Genomic DNA, 21,630 nt, shown 5'->3' with positions numbered 1-21,630 from the left:
TGAAAGCTTACAGGCATTTCTAAAACAGTCTGTGTTTTCTTCTGATCAACTCATCATCAAACAGCATAATGTGGTTTAAAACCTTATATCAATCAAAATAATGGAATAGCTGAAACTCCTTGAAAGAATTAGTAGCATGAGTAAGGAAACCCTTCAAGTAAAGCAGAATACTTAACATATAGCTTGGATATTTGAATTTTCTTCAAGATGTTCATAGCAGAAACACTGTCACCTGTGAGCATTTTTTAAAGCATATCTACACACTACTGCCTAACAACTAAGCTATCCACAAAAATATTTTTTTTACATTTTTCTTTACTTTCTCCACTTCAAAAATGTTATACCACCTACAGGTCCATATGCTATATCATGATTTCTGGTCTTTTATATGAGGCGCATAAAGCATTATTTGTCTTATTTGTATGTAATGTATCTAATTTGAGCTTGTGCCTTTAAGCATGTCTTGTCAGTCAGTGAAGACAGGACAGGCACCTTCAAGGACTCATTAATCCTAACACGAGCATAATCATCCCTCTCTATGGCCTACACAAGGGTTTAATATAATAATGTTAATTTACATGCTTCATTTTCAGCCATCTATTGTAAGGATAAGTAAAAATTCATATACTATGACAAGACAATGTGACATGATTATTTTATTGGGGGAAATTTGGCACATTTCCCTCAGCCAAGGGCTTGTCTACCCCTTTGTTCAGGAACACCTAATTTTCACATTAAAGTGCTTAATTACTTGTTTCTGTATTCCTTCTGTAGGTGTCATTAGTTACCTATCATTTCAGATTTTTTTTCTGTGATTTATGTGGTATGAATATGCAATACTTTCTCTCATTAAAAATAAAGCACATAGAATGGTAGCAACTTGTTTAAAAAAGGTTAGTAATGGTTTGAAATGCCTTTTTTAGAGAATGAGATTTCATAGGTATATCCAGTGTATATAATTATATTAATTATATAATAACTATTATGTGGTTTTTTGGTGATTGGTGCTATATGAACAAAGGCAAAGTTTATTTTCCTTAAAAGATCACAGGTAAATCCCACCACATAATTAATAACTATCCTGTGTAGGCTGAAAGAACACAGAAAAAATATTAATTCCATTGCTGAACATGCACAGGAAGAAAATATTAAACAGATGAAAATTGTATTTGGACAAAAAAATCCACAGCTTGTGGAAATATCTAGTTGTCCTGTTCATTTTTACGTGTGACTGAAAACTCATTCAAAGTTCTTTGAATATAGTGACAAAATAGTTTGTCACTACACATCAGTAAACATACTTCAATTACATGCCCTTATAGTGCTGGCTAGGCTGTGCCTCACTGAAAGCACTTCCAGACAGCAAAATCCTTGAACTATATATGCTATTATACTCAGGGACTGTTGGTTCTACTAATTCTGACAATCTGGTGAAAATTGTTCTCAGTCACCAACTGAAATTGCTTTCTATGAAGTCATACCTTACGTCCTTGTTCTGTGTTTGGTTAGCCATATTTAGTTATCTCACCTCATTTATCAGAGCATAACACCTAATACCACAGCTGCTGTAAAGATGTAAGTGAGGCTGGATTATCCAGATTTTCTGCAGAGTCACAGTTGTATTTTGATTATAACTAGTTATTGTATTCAACCCCTTTGATGCTTCAAAATGTAATCAATTAAATAACACAGGAGCTAATGTTAGCAAATACTTTCCTGTTGCCATTCTGCAACAATTACCAGTTCAACAGAAGAATAAAATGTACAGCCATTTTCTGCTGCTCAGGTGGAAGAACAAATGGGCAACTTGTGATTTGTTCTGATCTAGAATGCAAAATAATAGTTTATTCACATAACACTCCAATGAGATAATGTGAACTTCATTGAAGGTTTTTTCTTTTAAAATGAAGCAATTAATGGAAATTACATTCTCAAACCTGGGACACATTTATTTAATTGTTTAATTATTCATTCATTTATCTTTAGTGATCATCACAGAATTTTAGAATTTTTTGTGTTGGAAGGGGCCACCTAGTTCCCCATCTCCCACTATAGGACATTTTCCACTGGACCAGTGTCTTGTTACCAGCCAGAACAGGGCTGATTTTTGCAGTAGCAATGGCTGGGACCCAGAGGTTATCCTATACCACCTCCCATCACTGCTGGGGGTTGGGGGAAGAAACTCTTCTGGGTAGAAGGGGTTTGTTCTGGATCAGCCTAATGTGGTCCGGGAGCAATTGGGTGGGGCTGATCAGTGTGAATCGCTCTTTCTTGTACCCTCTGTCGGTGTTGCTGTACTGTTTGTTCCCTTATCTCATTGCTGTTTCCAGCACATCGCTCTTATCTCAACCCATAATCTTTGCAGGGCAGTCGGGGCAGGGGAGGCTGGGAGCAAGAGAGCAGTGCATGGATTCAGTGGGATCACTAAACTGGAGAATACCAGCCCTAAACGAGGACAACAAAGTTGCTCAAAGTCTCATCTCCAAACTGCCCTTGAATACATCCAGGGATGAAGTAGCCACAACCTGGCAACCTGGGCAACCTGTTCCAGTGCCTCACCACCTGTGATAATCTGCAGATAGCTGGCAAATAACAGGTGCAAAATACTTTAAATAAAATAATTTCCAATTCAATAAGAAAACTTCTACTTTCCTTTCTTCTTTTTACAAATAGTTGGAGGTGTAACTTTTATATAGTTCCTTTTTTGAAGCTGTTAAACAATCTACAAATTATTCTAATAATAAAAAGCATCAAACCTACTTTAGGATCAATTGACATCTTACAAGTCTGACACAAACTTATAGAAATTTATAGAAAATTTAAAGTGCCATTAAATTGATGTAGGAGAAAGATTCAGGTATGGGTGATAGCAAGTTCATGATTCTCATTCTGGTTTGCTTGTTGAACTGACACTTTCACTGTTGATTTAATTCGCTCTAGCAGTAGGTCACGAAAGCACAGAGAATCATAAGAAACTAAAAAGAGAACAAGAATTAAAACATGAAGCTATACATAAATTGTTTTGTAAAGAGCATTGACGTAAGACAAAATACTAAGCATAATTACTATACCTAACACTATGCAGAAGATGGAAAAATTACAAAACAAAAAAATGTAAGGAAGTTACCCTGGAATCTAGAAAGTAAAGATTTTTGATCTGGACCCCAGAAGTAAATCTGTGAATGTCTGACTGTACTGTTAAATCTCTGTTTTCTTTAGTTTTGTTGCCTGAAATGTTGCTCCACCACCTTTTGATCACTTAAAATTGCCTGGATTTTGTGGATGTTTCAGTTTCACATACCTGCACAGTGCTTGTACTTGATTATCACATTCAACCATTTCTGTATCTTGTGATCAAGGCAGCCAGTAGAGGATTTGTATGACGTAAATCAATGATCAAACATATGCACTATGATATGCAGCCTCATAAATAGAGAGTGACTGCAGAAAGAACACAGAATCTTCTCCTGTATTTTTGTTCTTTTTCAGATATAAGTATTTACTTCCCATTTAAGTATAAATATATTATTCATTCTGCTTTTCAAATCATGTATATAAAGTATACTATGCTGAGAAATACAAACATTAATTTCCCAGACTTTTAAGACTGCTGTTCAAACAGAAGTAGCATCCAGACTTCCTAAACCAATCTGGTTTCCCCTTGGATTCACAAGCTTTTCTAGAGTTGTCACCAATTCAAGCACAGAGATGTCCCCAGCGCTCATTCCTGTGCCCTGATATAGCTTACTCACTCCATAATGAGATATATAAATCCAAGACCTATTCCCAGCCAAGAGGAGCAAACTGCAGCTGAGGACTGGGTTGATCTATATTTCAGATTATTTCCTTCCTTTTGAGTCTTTCAAAGTTCAGGAATTATTCTCAGCTGAAGACTTGCACCTACAAAAAGGAGAATCATCTTCATTCTGAGTTTTACTCCTGGCAGCTCATCACTCAGCAGGCTGATGGATACCCTCTTAAGCACTTTTGCCCGGTCAGATTTCCATGAAGAGTCTTCATGTTTAACACAAGCCTGAGGCTCCACTAAATGCAAATTCTTAGGATTTGACCAAAGTCTACTAAAAAAAAAAAACCACTGGATTTCAACTACAGATATAAAAATGAACAACTGTTAAGAGTCAAATTTTCTGCCATTATGAGTAAGTTTTGCAATCTAATGGCATGTAAAACACATAGAATTAAATACTATCAAACACTGAATTGCCAAAGCTTGAGGCATCTCAGTAAAAAAGAAAAATATTACTTTGTCCCAATTAGCAAATGGTGAAGAGCTCTGAAACAATTTAGGAATAAAGTGAATGAGCAACTGTGAAGAATATAATTTACACTTTACAAAATTATTTAGAGTAGTTAACCTACAAGAACATCATTTGCCAAGCAAACAAGTTTCTCTATTGAGGCCATCTACATGTGACTTACTAAGGCTAATGAGCACAGGTGAGCTGCTGGAGAGGCCGCTAGGGTTCTCAATGAATATGAGCCTGACATATTCCAGGAAAACGCCACATATTACACGAATATTACTGGGAGAGGAAATTGCATTAGATGCAGTCTAATTTGCAATTCTTGGTTTGGTCTGACAGCCTGCATATTGGAGAATTTGTATGGCAAGATATGGAGCTGTATATATAAAGCTGTATGCTGTAATAAATGTCCTTGGGACAAATCCTCTTGAAATAACAGAAAAATAAATCAACTCAAACACTGGTGCTAAATATACATTTCTAAAGGAGGGCATAATAATGCATTTTTTTCTAATAACCCCACAGCTTGTTGCTTTGACTAACTTTCAATTAGTAATTTTCCACAACTAATTTGATTGCTCATGGAGTTCCATGTTAGTTCAATTGTTTTTTCCACCATTTACTGTTCTATAATATATCAAATGAGCAACACAGCTGCGAGTAGTCTGGAGTAGTAGACTGATGAGGAGTGGCTGGAGGAGCTGGGGGTGTTCAGCATAGACAAAACGATGTGGGGACATGGTTTAGTTGTGGACTTGGTAGTACTGAGTTAACAGTTGGACTTAATGATCCTAGAAAGCTTCTCCTAAATGATTCTATGATTTTATAAAAATTCTGGCAATAATTATGAATACACATATTCTGTATTTTAATGCAAACTTGTAAAGGTATGTTTGTCATGTTATACAAGTTTAATGACTAAAATGCCACTGACTCAACAAATTACAATGCAGTTTACATTTAAACTTCACTTGTAAGAGACTGCTTGAAAAGACCAAATAAGAGACGTTTAGAAAAACTGTTAAGAAAAAAAATTCTTCCTTGCTCTGAGACAATTCTTCATTGTTCTAAGAATAAATAGTTGTAATGGAAATTAGTGCAAAAAGTCTTTATAGTGTTTGTATATTTACCCTTGGAATTGTGTCACTGCAGATTTAATAAAAGTCATCTGAAATTTTGGCCTTCTAGTAGCATTGGATTTCAGTGCTCTATACCTCTCTTATATATAAATATACAGATATGTATATGTATATGTATATGTATATGTATATGTATATGTATATGTATATGTATGCACTAAAATATAATAGAAATACAGTCTAACTATCAGTTACTTTTACAGGTGTTTTGGGGAAATGATAAAAAGGACTAAGAAACCAACCTGAATAAGCATCCAGCTGAACTGGCAGAGGTAAAGGTAATGGGTAACAGATGCAAGGGCAAAGCAGCTTTCCTCTGAGATATGCTGGCTCATGTAAGCAGAGGCCAGAAATGAAACCTGATGGGGGAAAAAAAGAACACATGCATATTGGAATTAAACAGAAATAAGTTAATACTAACAATAAGAGGAAAAAAAAGTTTGCAAGTAAAACACACACTAAATTACTATTTCAGAGACTCAGGAAAGATATCTAGGACATTTAATATGCACCCAAAGAAGTTATGGTCAAACACTGTCACCCCCTAAAGCAGTTGGATTTGCTGAAGTTGACAAGCTGTGATGTTACATCTAGATATATTTTTGGTTGGAATGGAAAAGAATATTGATACTGCACAGATGTTTTTGTTGTTGCTAGATAATGTTTGTCCGAAGTCTAGGGCTTTTTAATTTCCCATGCTCTGCCAGATAACAGGTACTGTACCACTCTTAAATTACTTTTTTTTAGAAATCTGACAGTCTGCTATGGGAAACCAAGGGTCAACCTTGAAGAATGAGGAAGCACACCTGAGAGAGAGGGTATGTGTGGTAAACAGTCAGGAGAGGCATCCTGGGGCCATCTGCCTGCTATGAAGGGACCCCACTCCCAGCAGTGGCAGTCTCAGGTGGTGCATGTGTAACTCCTTAAATGGTGTGAGAATGTTCAGGCAGTGCCCTCTCCACACACTGCACCCTTATATGACCAGACTATGGAGAGACTAAATATTTATTGTTTAAAATTGTTCCTATGCAACATTAAACACAGGTTTTGCAATTGGGGTGCAGATTTTCCTGTATAAGACTAAGAGAGATGTTATCTTCTGATTTGAATAAATCCAGGTATTTTATCAAGTAAACAAACAAACTCAAGGCATTTACTGTCTTCAGGCCATCAGACTTGTAGGAATATTATGCCTCAGCCCCTAAGATAGCAATACTGGACAAAAGGCAGGAAGCAACTATTCCTGTGTCTAATACCATACCAGGTTTTCACATACGCAAGGCAGTTACAATTTGGGGTTTTTCCACAAATATGCCAAATATCAAAGGACTATATGTTGGCTGGACAAGTAGCCAATGCATTGTGTAAGGAAGAAAGGTATTCCAACTCTGACTGCAATGAATGTAGCTAGACAATTTCAACAGAGCATTTTCAATTAAAACACAACTCAGAAACATTAAGCTCTGTCTTCTGTAAATTTCTCCACATAAGAAATGGTGCTACAAGCAAAATTCATAAAAGACTTAAAGTGTTCACATAAAGAAAGGTTCTACTCATCCACTGTGCTGATCATTTTCTCTTTGCCTGACAAAAGTACTACTTTTTTCACCAACAGCCCATTGACTTGTTAGTAACAGAAAGTAATGGGCTCTGGAGACAGATTTGATGTACATAAAATCGGGAGATGGGATAGGTAAGAAAGTTAAAACAAATTAAATGATTCGGATACATGTGGACACTGTATTTGCAACAAAATACTCATATGGTACTGAGTAACCCTTACACTGTCTCTTTATCATAAAAGTACCCTTATAAAGACCATATAAAGTTACCTCATCATGAAATTGAAGAATAACAATGAGCAACTGGGGAACAGGAAGACTAAAAATAATTATGAAAAGCATTTCAAAATCTGAAGAAAAAAAAATGCACATTCAATATTTTATGTGGTATTTATCAGCTTCTGCTGAGAACTGGCATCTGATCATGGCCATATAACCATTTAGTTCTTAAAAGGTTAACACACAGATTAATAATGACGGGTCTTTGCCAAATTCTGACACTGCTGAAAGAAATCCCATCATCTGGAGTGGGTTACACACAATTGAAATATGTCTACAATAGCTGTCACCCATGAGGGATAAACAAGAAGTGTTTGTGGAAACAACTCCACAGCACCAGCTCTCTCTAACACTACCAGTAGTAATTTGTCTAAGACTTGAGCAAATGCTTCTACTGACAACAAGCATCGGACAACAAAGGGTGGAAAGGCTTTATAACCTTTTTCTCTCTGAAGGCTTGTGTATATGTCAAGGACAGACTCCAGGCTACAGTCAAATACGGGATGCAAATGCAAAAGCAGATTGATGGAGTTCTGGAAATATTGTTTTTAACGCCTTTTGGACTGAATGTTGGCTTGAAAGCATTTTGCATTTATAAGCAAGAAGCTATAATTCCTAATACTCTCCTGTTATTCAAGAAAAATAAGGTTTTGCATATTTAAAAAGAGGAGTGTATCACTATATCAACAGTTTTCCAATTAAAACAATGCAAAGAGTCCAAATATGTGCTAAAAATGTGTATCTTTGACAGAAACTGACTTTTCTTAAAGGAACAAGACAGCAATATGGCTAGAGTAATCACTCAGCCTAGAATTCACTGTACTTAGTGGCCTTAGAGCATTTTAAGAAAAAAAAAAGGTGAAATATAATGTTTTCATATACTTGTTATCTTGTATCTTGGTTGGAAGCCACAAATAAGAGTTGGTTTATAACACAAAAAACCCTGCAAACCAATAATATGCCTTCCCAATAAAGTGTTCCTCGGACTAATTGCCCCATGTCTTCTGTGCCTCACTTAGTTATTAACTGTAGGCTGCAACATTTTATAACAAGGAATATATTACTTTAATAACAAAAATATGTGCCATCTATTGGGACAAATTGTACACTCCTGAATCTTTAAAATATATGCTCATTATAGCACCAACTGTCCAGAGCTCTTTTTACAGAGAACTTACAGTTTAAATAGCCCTTTTCAATCTTTATATATTGACATTTAGTTCTATGATGAAATGATAACATAATGCTTCTTCCTCATTCTCGTCAAGGTGATTAGTTGTGGTGCTTTTATAGTGGAGGCATTCATGGAAGTGACTTTCTAAGAGAAGCTGCTAGCAGTCTCCTCCATGTCTGACAAAAAGATCAATCAGTAATTAATTTCAAGAACTGGCAATCTGTTAAACCACTAAGAAAACTGTACATGTCTCTGTGAAGATACATGTTAAAGATGAAAAAAGCCCAGAGGTGTCTCTTTCCCTTCCAGTCTGGCGACAGGTGACAAGGCTGGTCTGGCCCCATCGGCTGTCAGGCAGGCCAGTGGGAGGCCGTAGGGCTGAGGCCGGCTCCAAACATCTTGCTGCTGAGCTGGGATCCTCCAGGCCCCCGCAGCAGCCAGGGCCAGGCCGGCCTGGCCAAGATTCTGCTGCTGTTGGGGTTCACCCACAACCACTGGACAGGAAGAGGAGAAGCCATCAGCCCTGATGTGCTGCTGCTGAGCTCTGGCCTGGCTGCTAGGATCCTAGCCGCCCTCCCAGCCCAGCTGCAGCTCCGGCCGAAAGCTATCGGGCCGGCCAGGGCCTGGTGACCATCTGCAGCCCTCAGGTGGGATATTAACTTCAATCCTCCCCCAAGTGAGAGAAAAGGATGAAGTGCGGACATGTAGAACAACAACATGAAGACATCAAGGTCAGTGAAGAGGAAATCAAGTCCCAGATGGGAGAAATGAGGAGATGCCTTGATCTTGGGGCTGAAATCCTTTTGTAAAGCTATGGAGAAAAATGTAATTGACACATCAGAGTCTTTTTTTCCTGTAACTCGCTGAAGAAATATGGGGAGATAGATTATTCAAACCCATGCTGAAGCAAGCATTGTTGAAATAGCTGTGAATTTGAGAAGTTTGAACAGAAAGAGAGAAGAATGATGAAAACCAGGGTGAGAAGAAGATCTCTGTTTACAGAGATGAAGATGATCTCAGAGATAGTTAAAGAGAACCTTTGCTTATGAAGAGCTCATCCTTAAAACAGTACTTCATAACTTAACAAGGCCCATAAACACAGCTGTGGGAAAAAACGTGAAAAATGGGAGGAACTTCACGATTGCAGATTTTCTGGGTGGCTGCTATTCATGAAAATTAGAAACCACTAGAGAACTATTTTCTTGTGGAGCAGTCTCCATAAATTAACAAGAGGGACTTTAGGTTAACTGAAGAAAGACTATTCTAGAAGTGATAAACTGACTGAATTGTTTTTGTACACTGTTAGTGAGAAAGAAAAAGTTGTAGGGGGGAGGAAAAGTGTTCTAAAGGTCTTATTCTGATTCTTAGTATTCTTTCTTTTAGTCACTGTTAATAAAGCTTTCTTTATATCCTTTAAAGTTTTGAGCCAGCTTTGCCTTCCTCCTAATTCAATCTCACAGCAAAAAAATAAGTAAGCATATTCTAGTGAGTGCACTGGCATTCGGCCAGCACTGAAAACCTCCAAATCAGTCTTGACCCAAAATTATTTAATTGATAATCCCTTAAATAACTCAAGTAGCAGGCTGATACTTTTAGTAATTTGACTGTGATGGTTCCATACCACACTTAAAATTATGGCGATAGCATATAATTCAAAATGTTCCCCTTGGCAGTGAAAAAAAAAAGTTAAAAAATAAGATAAATAAATGCACTTCCAAAAAGCTCTTTGACACGGTCCCCATCTGACAGTCATTTACTCAGCTAATCAAAGGACACTGCAATTATTTTTAAACTTTAAAATAATTATCTACCAATTATTTGAAGAAAATTATTACCAGGTGATTCCATCTAAGTCATCACACCAAACTATAAATGAGTAACATTAGATAATTTACAAAATTATATATTCCCAGAGGAAGATCAAGCCCATCTACACCCACCACTGGACCTTCAGAGGAAAACTACACCCTTCTACAGCATCACTGCTCCAACAGACAGAACAACATCTGTCACTTCAGGAGGACTGCAGCCACCATTTAATTGGACTGCTACCAACACCCTGACACACAGGGTGTCAGGTTGTAATTTCACTCTGTCAGTTTTGTATTGCTGCATTTTTATTTTTATTTTTCCTAATAAAGAACTGTTATTACTACTCCCATATCTTTGTCTAAGAGCCCTCTTAATTTCAAAGTTATGATAATCTGGAGGGAAGGGGTTGACATTTTCCATTTCATGAGAGGCTACTGCCTTCCTTAGCAGACACCTCTCTTTTCAAACCAAAATGTGTATGAAGAGTATTTTTCTACTGCTGTTTCCAAGTGGTAGGCTGTATCTGACCATATCTCCTCTACTAGACGAGATCTGCTTCTAGTTTCCAGCCTGCACTTTTTCATTGTCAGTTTATATCTGTTTTGATTTCTATTGTAAGTTTCTCAGGTTACACAGGGTTTCCTCCTCCCTGGGTTTGTACTATCATGAATTTACAGAAAGCAGTAGTACTCTCCCTCAGGCTCCATTTTTCAGGGTTAATTGACCCACTATACAACAAATACTCTGTAGAGATGCCTAAACTCATCTGGACAGCAAAAGCAGTTTAGCTCCAAGAATACAGCATCTGCCTAGATCAATTTACATTGTTTCTCACAGTAACCCTGCATACTGAAATGCATGCTCACACATGTGAAAATTTGTCCTTGTGCAAAAAGTCTTTGCAGCTTATGCTCCAATTTCATTGTCCTTCTCTATACTGGTGATACATTGATTCTATCCTTCTTGCAAACATGTAGGGCTGGATGAAAACATGTAGGCAGAGGTTTCATAAGATTCTCATCCAGCACTTATCTTCCTATATCCATGCAAAAACTTCTGATCACAGTCATAGATTTACAGAATAGTTTGGAAGGGACCTTAAATATCATCTAGTTCCAAAATCTCTGCCATGGGCACTGACACCTTCCATTACACCAGGTTGTTTTAAACCCCATCCAGCCTGGCCTTGAACACTTCCAGGGTAGGGGCAGCTACAGCTTTTCTGGGCAATCTGTGCCAGTTCCTCACCACCCTCACAGTAAATAATATCTTCCTAATATCTAAACTTACTGTCAGTTTTAATCCTTTCCCCTTACTCTTTCATTACATACTCTTGAAAACTGTTTCTCTCCATCTTTCTTGTATGCACCGTTCAGGTACTTGATGGTCGCAATTAGGTCACTCCAAAGCCAGACATAGCAGCTCCAACTCTCCTAGCTTTTTCTCATAAGAGAGATGTTCCATCCCTTTAATCATCTTGGTGGACTTGCTCCAAGAGGTCTATGACCTTTCTGGGATTGAAACTCAGACCTGATTGGGGTCTCATGAGAGCGGAGCAGAGGGGCCAAATACTGTCCCTCAACCTGCTGGATGCACTGCTTTGGATGCAGTCCATGATGCAGCTGTCGTTTTAGGCAGATAAATGATAATCCCTCAGTGATCATCACTCAGTGATCATCATCCAGTGATCATCAGTGGTACACCCAGCTTTCCTTCCCATTTTAAATGAATTACTTCTTGGTGCAGAATTTTGCTGCTAGCCTACAAGTTAGGACGGTTCAACTTGTTCTAGAAAATATTCCTTTATTTAATTCTTCAGTTTTCAAAATTATTCACAGCTTTATATATGCTACCCCACTACTCCTTAGTGTCAGCACTTCTCTACTTTCCCACCACTGGTGCACTTTGCCTGGGCATGTTATTTTCTGTCCCATAAACCAGGGCTTTAGAACCAGTACAACATCTCTATTTGTCACTCTCTCATTGTTGCCTTTTCCCCTTAGTCTGTGTTTTCTCAGATCTGAGTTCCAAGACTAATCCTCGTCCATTATTATTTTACTTATTCTTGTGACACATTCTTGTCAAAGAAAACTATCAGACTAGTTTGGTATGATCTAAGTATAAGTACATGTGAGCATTCCCTCTTTTATTTATCACTACTGTCAACAGAAATTTTTTTTAACTCTTAGATGCTTCTGATACTGTATTAATGGGCCTCCAGTCGCCAATATTAATTATTTTTTACTATATATTAGTCTTAATATATTATTTTCCAGTCAGATAATGGCACTCGGAAACACAAGATTTTTTAAAAGCACTTGCTGTGAGACCTGCAAGACATTCTACAAGTGTTGTCAAAGTTAGGACTGGGAGCTTTTCTGTTTCAAACTTTGAACGCACCTATCCTTTGAATGTTCCTTCTCTCTTGGTGTCCACAACCTTCACTCCATGCTACCAACTCTACAATCTTGTCTTTATCTCAGTGGTGACCTTTAACATCACTATCTTCACTGACGGTGTAAAGATTGAACTTTTTTCTGTTTGGAGTCACATCTAATGTATTTACTTTTCCTGCCTCACTGCAAATTTTTACCAGAAATTTTACATTATTCTCTTTTCATCTATATAAAAGAAACCCCACCCACCTACTATTGGGCACATAAGACAGAGAGTTTGGATGTTATTGGCATAAAAGATTTGGTAATTAGGATGCCTTGGCAAGAGCAAACAGAACTTACTGGAAAAGAAAATTACATCAACTTCTGCAAGCAAGAGACGTTGTAAAAAGTGTAAGTTTGTTTATATGTTGATTAACTCAATCATTGTAGTAAAACATTACTGCTCTTCCTAATATAGTCCACAAACTATATGTATATATGTAGTCCACAATAGGATTGGATTCTTCTGACCACCTCAGAGTCTCCCCACTCTCCCATCATTGCCAATAATTGGCACCTCTATGTGAGGAAAATGACTGGCCTGACTGGCAGCAATTGGCGAGCCCCTGAACTGATTGTGATGGTGAGAGGTCCCTGTTTGGGCCCTTAAATGCATGCAACATGACATGAAACCATGCTTGCCCTTTTGGGCAAGCATAGATCCCCCATCCCAAAGCACAACCTTAAGTCATATGGGTGTCACACATGCTCCCCAATGCCACTCCTTCTTCTATATTTGCTCTCTGCTTCTGGGACAAGGTCAGTGTAAAGCTCTACGTCCTGGCTACACTGTGTGGCCATGAGGCAGAGCTACAAATGCTTCCTCCTTGGAAGCCAAGCATGGAAGTGATTAAAAAGGAGGGAGGGAGGAAGCCTGTAAGGGCGCTGCTGAAATGGTCCCCACAATCATGCCAAATTTAAATCTGCCCAGGTCCCTCTCCCCATTCCCCATCCTCATGCCCTCCCTGATGAGTGCCAGGGATAGAGCCTGGTTGCCACCTCCAGTCTCATCATCACACCACCAGCAATCCCTTATGCAGCAAACACTGACTCCAGCAGTGTAGGGCAGCCTGATCCTTTTGAGCCCAGCCTTGGAAAAGATCCAGTCTTATTCCCTTTGGATATGCATAATAATTGGTTACAGATAAAAAAGAAAGCCCTTAAAGACAGGGACTTGGACACTGCAGCAGAAATCTTTTTGGCCCCTGTGCAACTTGGCCCAAAGTGGGGAAATCCACAATGGGACCCCCTAGGTCACTCAAAAATTAAGAAACTGCACCATACTACAGCAGAATATGGACTAAGGTAAGTAATACTTGCTTAAGTAATTTATGAAGAGCAACTTTTACTACTCACCTCATGACTGCTCATGATAAGTTTTTGGCAAATCTTTTGCTCACACTGCCACAATATGCAATATTTATGGCACAATGGAAAAGAAGACTGGAGAATTTAATTACAACATATGCAGGGCAGGCAAACCAAGCCCTTGCTGGCTTAACTATTATCACCTTATGGAGGAAGGGGTGCATACCAATCCTAATGTCCAAGCTGCCTTACCGAGAGAAGCCCTAGCGGGTGTCACAGACACATCTTGTTTGGCATTTCTTAAGGTTCCTGATGCCAAAACCCCACAACAGTCCTTCATAAATATCAGACAAGGTCCATAAGAGTCCTACATGCAGTTTGTGGACAGATTAAAACAAACACTGCAGAGACAAATGGATAATTGTCAAGCAAGGGAAATTATACTCCTCAAATTTGCCATAGAAAATGCTAATGAGGACTATAAACACTTTTTGAAATCTCTGCCCCCTGAAACTGAACACACTTTACTCCAAATGATACAAACCTGCAACCACTTGAGGACACAACAACACACCGCGGCAATCACATATCAAGCTGTGGGGCAGGACATAGCGGATGCTTTTGCTGCTCTCAAATTAACCTCTGGAAAGCAGCTGGTTTGTTTTGGCTGTGGGGAATCTGGATGCATTACAAGAGACTGCCAAAAAGTGCAAAACCCCAAAGCCCTAGGTATGTACCCTTGCTGTCAGAAAGGCCCTCACTTCGCTAGTCTATGCCACTCAAAGTTCACCAGAATGGCCAACCTTTACAAGGAAACTCATCTTGGAGTGTGGAGAAGCACGATGCGATGACACAAATCCCACAGCCGATGCAGCAATCAGGAGCACTGTCAACTTCCACCTGGCCCTGCCCCACCTGCTGGACCCCGGTCACTGAGCTACAACCAGCCGCCAGAGGCAGTGCAGGAATGGACCTGGCAACCTCCAATACAGTAATGGTGCTTGATTAATCTGGTAATTTGCTTCCCACAGGAGTTTTTGGACCACCAGGACAGCATCTGCATGCTTTGCTTTTGGGCCAATCATCCCCTTCAATAACAGGGTTGGTTGTTCTCCTGGGGGTTATTGACTCTGACTCAGTCAGGGAAATACAGATCATGGCTTGGAGCCCCCACCTGCCCTGTGCAGACCCGGACAGAAGTAATGTAGCCCTACTCATACTTTTCCCCGCAGCACCCCTATCTGCACACCCGGTAGCTGAAGAGAGGGAAGGGAGGGGTTGGTTCTATAGGGGTCCCACAGATTTTTGGACACAATGTATCACATCTCAGTGTCCCACATACCAGTGCAAAGTGACTCTGAAAGACAGGGACATCATTTTAACAGAATTGGTTGATACTAGTGCACATGTGACTGTTATCTCAAAAAGCCAATGGCCCAGTGATTGGCCAATAACGACTGTGCCTCAGGTACTCTCAGGTGTGGGTGGGAATAGTCAAAGATTGCAAAGTCAACACACGGTGCAAACAACCAGGTGTGATGGGCAGATAGGCACAGTTAAGCCATTTGTGCTGTCAGTCTCTCTGGTTTTGTGGAGTGATGTGTTGACACAGTGGGAAATATTATATTTTCATATAGGGGTCATTGGGATACATGGCGCCCCCAAACTTACTTGGAAAACTTCTGACCCTGTGTAGGTGAACCAGTGGTCCCTGTCATTAGACAAACTGTGCATATTAAAAGAACTAATACAGCTAGAAAAAGGACATATAGTCCCATCTAATAGCCCTTGGAATTTCCCTGTGTTTGTGATCAGAAAGCGATCTGGGGGGCGGAGGCTGTTGCATGACTTGCAGAAAATAAATGAAGTAATAGAAGAAATGGGAGCCCTCCAACTGGCTTCCCTTTCCTTCCATGATCCCCAGAAACTGGCACATGGCAATGACTGATTTAAAAGATTGTTTCTTTGATATTCTGCTGCATCTGGACAATGCAGCAAAATTCAGCTTTTCTGTACTGAGCATTAGTATGTAGCAACACTGATGTGATACCACTGGGTGGTATTATCCAAAGGCATGTGCAACAGCCAGTGGTTGGCTATTTGCCAATGGTATGTTGCAAGGACCCTAAGTCCGATTCTGGAACATATGCCTGATGTTCTATTGTATCATTATATGGATGATATCCTTATTTCTTCAGAAACTGTGATTTGAATGGAAGAAGCAGTACTGGCTGTCAGCCAGACTGTTACATCAGCAGGTGATCATTGCCTCTGAAAAGGTTCAAAGGACATCCACATGGAAATATCTGGGCTGGTGCATAGGAATGTACTTTATTTCAGCACAACCTTTGAAAATTATAAAAGAAATCAAAACTCTGCATGATGCACAAAAATTGCTAGGGACCATAAACTGTGTTCCTCCCTTGCTTGGAATCTCAAAAGTAGGTTTGGAGCCATTGTTTGCCCTTTTAAAGGGAGAGCCTGACCTCTTATCATCTAGACATTTAAACACAAAGGCACAAGTTGTGCTTCTAAAAGTAACTGATGCTATCTCACAAAGGCAATCAGCTCGCTAGGCTAGGCTCCAGAGTTACTTCTATGGTTAATCATTTTAAACCCTGACAGTCAACCACGTGCCTTGATATTTCAGTGGGACTCAGAAAAAAACTCTCTAAGTATCAAATGGGTCTTTTTTCCTAATATTATATCCAAGACTATTTCAATTCAAGATGAACTTATGGCCATGTTAATTGTCAAAGTTCATCAAAGAATGACCTCCTTGGCTGGAAGGGATTTTGACTATACATTTTTATCTCTAACAATGTTCTATTTTGATTGGTTGCTACAGAAATCAGAGAAATTGCAAATAGCTTCAGCAGATTACCCAAGGCAGATATCTATCCATCCACACAAGCACAAGATGTTAAGCTATTCTTTTAATTTGCTCCCAAAGCCAAGGAGAAATGAGACTTCTTTGCAAGATATGGCAATATACACAGATGGTTCTTGGAAAACCTGTAAGTCACTGATTGCATGGAGTTATTCTGGAATGGGAGCTTGGCAATCTGATATTGCTGTTGCTGAATGGTCTCCCGAGGTTGTAGAATTAGTTGCTGTGGTCAGTGTTTCAGAAATTCAGCTCACCTTTTAGCCGAACTACTGACCCTAACTGCTGTCTGTTTCACAGGAGCTGTATCTGAAGCAGAAGCCTCTGTCTTAAAACAAGTTAAAATTATATTCTTTTTTACTGGTTGAAACTACTGGTTTTTATTTTAAATCAAAGGATTGCTCCTTACTTTGTTATACATATAAGGTTGCATTCCAATCTGCCTGGATTTCTTACAGAAGGCAATGACCAGGCAGACTTGTTAATACTACTGGTGCAATATGTTTTACCGAAGAGAACAGAGCAGGCTAGAGTCACTCATTTTTTCACCAAAAAAGCTGGGAGTTTAGACTTTTGAGTTCACTCCTGTACAAGCTTCTAGTATTTTTGCTACAAGTCCTGTCAGCATTGCTCTCTTCCTAATGTGAACACGGGGTCAACCTAAGAGGTCTACAGAGCCTACAGATTTGACAAACAGACGTGACACACTTTCCTGAATTTGGCCATTAGAAATTTGTGCCTACTCCTATTTATATGCTTTCAGGTGATCTGTTTGCCTCAGCTCACATAGGAGAAAGAGAAAAGGATGCTTGCCATCATTTCGGTGCTGCCTTTGCCACATTAGGAACAGATTAGGAGAGATACTGGCCCCACATACATTTTCCATAAAGTCGCAAATTTTTTCTCTTTATGGGGAATTACCCACAAGATGAGCATACCCCCCTCACCCACCAGGCAGTCCATTATAGAGCAAGTCCATGGCTCCCTCAAGCATCTCCTGGCCCAACAGAAGGGAGGAGATGGAGACACACCTTCTGAAAGACTACAGAAAGCCCTATATATTTTTAATTTTTTGAACTGTTCAATAATGGACTTAAATCCCCCTATGACTAGGCATTTTGCATCATCCACATAGCTTTTGTGCAAGGAGAAACCATCAGTACTGATCTGTGACCCAGAATCTGGTAAAATCCTTGGCCCTTACCCTTTGATCACATGGGGGAGAGGTTTTGCTTGTATCTCTACAAAGAAGGGACCACACTGGATCTCTGCAAGGAATGTGAAATTGTTCCAGGAACCTCTACCAGAAGCTGATGCTAGAGACCAGGATGCTATCAAGCTCTTGGAAGAGGAGGGAGGGAGGAACCACACTGAGACTGCAATTCCTGAGTAACATCTTTTGTCCCACCTGCAAAGGAAACTGTGAACCTTGGGTTTTATGTCAGTGTAAAAAGTGTGATATCTGTGATATCGCAGAGTCCTTTCAGCAAGACCATTTATGATGTGGAGTTACAAATAAGGTAAAAGACCATTGAATTTTTAATTGTAGTAGGCCAAGAGAAAAGGGACAGACCTCTGTTGCCACATTTCTCTTCACAGAGAAAGGCAAAGTACAATTCTTCCCAAGAATTCTTCCCAAGAATTTCTGGGTTTCACATTCTCTGAACCTCAGAGAAAGAAAAAAACAATTCCTATCTCATTTACTGCTCCTGTGCTGCTCACAAGCAGAATGCATCATGGAAGATTGTTTGCCTGAAGGGAATTGATAATTGGATTCTGGTGTGAGTATTTTGATTCACTGACCAATGGGATCCAGGAGTGTGTGTGTTGGGACTGTTGGCTCACAGTCATGAGATGCTGTGAAGTGGAGTGCAGTTGAGTGCTTGGCAGATTCAGTTTAGATGTAACATAATATAAGGTAATATAGTATAGAATAATATAGTATAATAAAGTAATTAATTAGTCTTCTCATAAGATGGAGCCCTCCTAATCATTCCTCTCCTTTGTTGGGGGCAAAAATATCTACTATAGACCTCGCCTCCCTATTCTCAGGAGGGAAGTTTTGAGGGAATCTGAAAATAGCCATATTTGCAAACAAAACAAATTAATTTCTTATATCTGGCTAGTCCCAGAATGAGCTTGGGAAGAAAAAAAAAGGGAATGTGCTAAAAGACATGCTTGGAAACTAAAGTCCAAAAAGGGGCTATCTGCCACACATACTTAAGAATAAAACATGTGGTTAAATCAGATGCTATGCTTATGCTTATTAGCACTGCTTGCTTTTATTTGCATAGCCTGGCCTGTTGACCAACCCAAAACAAATGTCTGGATAACTCTGGCTAATGCAACAAAACAAGATACCCTATGCTTGGTTACTATATTCCCAGAAAATCCACTTTCAATCTGTCTAGTCGGCTTGCCATTAGATGACTGGCCAATACCAAAAAATAATGAAAGCGTGGTGCAGAGTTCAGATACTGTTGATGCAGGGGTTCAGTGGGCCTCTTACCTGCCTGAAGCACCCTTAGAACCTTGCAAATTAGAGATTCTGAGTTCTGTGAAAATGGATTTTCTGTTAATTTTAAATACACGGGAAGAAATCAGTCTAAACCTTGGGATTTCTCTCTATCAACCCATGTATAAGAATCAAATATTTTGGTGCATTTATACTTCTGGCAGCCCTTCTAAATCTTGTAATGTCCCCCTACAGCTGCCATCAGGAATGTTTTTTGTTTTTGGCAATCAGGCCCAGGCTGTTCTCCATTTGCACATAAAAGGAGGTACCTGTAGTTTGGGACAATTAACTGTGCTAACACCTAATGCATCCATAATTTTACAGCACAGATATCCCCACACAATAAAGCACAGTTTACATGCACTTGATGAATACTGTGATGATGAATTGTCTTTGTGGACTGAGATCCAGATGAATTGGGCCTCTTTGCTTTGGCCAGGCCTGGCTGCAAAAACGGCTTTGAGTCAATTAAATAAGATAGCTTGCTGGCTGGCAAAACAAATGAGTGCAACCAGCTCTGCTTTATCAAACTTATTAATAGATGTTGACAGCGTAAGGCACACTACTTTACAAAACAGGGCTGCAATAGATTTTTTTCTTTTAGCACATCATGGCTGTGAAGATTTGGATGGAATGTGTTGCATGAACCTTTCTAATCACTCGGAATCGATCCATAAAATTATACAGCAGCTAAAGGATAGTGTGTTTAAACTAAAAATAGAATCTGGATCTTAGCTATATAACCTATTTAGTGGCTGGGGTTTAGCACCCTGGCAAAAGGATTTTTGAGGGATAGGTATGAATGTGATGATTTTGCTAATAATTGTATTAATCATGATACCTTGCTTGCTTCAATGTGAGCAGAGATTAATTAATAAGACCACTAAAGGAGTGTTTTTGGTTGACACACAAGGGGAGATATTGGGGCACACAAGACAGAGAGTACTTTGGACGTTATTGGCATATAAGATTTGGTAATCAGGATGCCTTGGCAAGAGCAAACAGAACTCTGAGGATTAAATCAAGACTAGCTGAAGATAAAATCAAGACTTACCAGAAAAGAAAGTTACATCAAGACTTCTGCAGGCAAGAGATGTTGTAAAAAGTGTAAGTTTGTTTATGTGATGACTAACTCAATCATTGTAGTAAAACATTACTACTCTTCCTAATATAGTCCACAAACATTTGTAGTCCAAAATAGGATTGGATTCTTCTGACCATCTCAGAGTCTCCCCACCTCTCTCATCATCGCTGATAACCTACCAACCAACTAACCAACCAACTTTAACAAAAATTCCACACAAGAAGACAACACTATTGTTAACCAAACCAAACAAAATTTATTCACTGACGCCAACTATAGATGATGTGACCAATTCAATGAGCTTTCTAATGATTATAGAATTTATTAAACTCTAAGTTCAGAATTAGCAGACCTTAACTTGACGTCATAACAGAAATTTACAGAAAAAACAATGAGTCTAAGTTGCCTTTTTAATATTGTACAAAAGAGAAAAAGGAAAGACCAGAAGACTAAAGAAATTCCATACCAATCAGGTATAAAAAATCAAGGGAGAAGTAAGTTATCTGAAAACTGAAGTAAGAATTATGTATGTGTCCTGGTTTAGGACAAATTAGGGGGAAATCTCCAAAAGGGAGCCCCCCAAAACAAAACAAACCTCCAACCACCCCTCCCCCAACACCGGGTTCGGGAAGGAATTCCTCAGAGGAGCAAAGTGGAAAACAAAACCTATTTATTTACAAGTAACAAAAAGAACACTCCCCAACACAAGAAAAGAAAAGGGACCAGACTGTGTTGTGAGGGCGCAGAGCTTCTGTCGCAGGCTTCGGGTGTCCTGGAGCTCTCAGGCCAAGTCCAGAGCCGGTTCAGTATCTTCAGGGGAGGGTAAAAAAGAGAGAACAAAAGAAAAGGGAAAAAGGAAAAAAAAAACAGCGCAAAAAAAAAGCAGAAAGCAAGCAAGCAAGCAAGCAAGCAAGCGGCTAGCCAAGCCAAGCAGCCAAAGCCAAAAGCAAAAGTGCCTGGGCACACCCCCCCCCCTCTCTTTCCCATCCGGCCACAGCAAGACGGCCGGGGTGGGGGGGGGGGGGGGGGGAGGCACAGCTGCCAGACACAACACACGATATTGGGATAAAGGCTGAAGGCTGTCACCCCACGACAATATGAAAAATAAATAAGCGCAACACAAAGCAGTAGTAATTCCAACTTGTCATGGTAGTGCTGAAATGCTAC

The 21,630-nt window shown here is 39.4% G+C and overlaps 1 protein-coding gene across 8 annotated transcripts in view; it reads right to left on the bottom strand.

Annotated features, from left to right (window-relative positions):
• ADGRV1 (adhesion G protein-coupled receptor V1) overlaps window positions 1-21,630 on the bottom strand; it is a 273,337-nt gene that overhangs the window by 76,783 nt on the left and 174,924 nt on the right. For all 8 annotated transcript variants that reach the window (XM_026797296.2, XM_026797297.2, XM_026797291.2 and 5 more), the window contains one exon: window positions 5,647-5,763. In XM_026797296.2, the coding sequence (XP_026653097.1) occupies window positions 5,647-5,763 (117 nt within the window). The remainder of the gene's footprint in view (window positions 1-5,646; window positions 5,764-21,630) is intronic.

This window comes from Zonotrichia albicollis, chromosome Z (genome assembly GCF_047830755.1).
Source record: "Zonotrichia albicollis isolate bZonAlb1 chromosome Z, bZonAlb1.hap1, whole genome shotgun sequence".
Lineage (NCBI taxonomy): Eukaryota > Metazoa > Chordata > Aves > Passeriformes > Passerellidae > Zonotrichia > Zonotrichia albicollis.
This window is presented reverse-complemented; position numbering and strand designations above follow the sequence as displayed.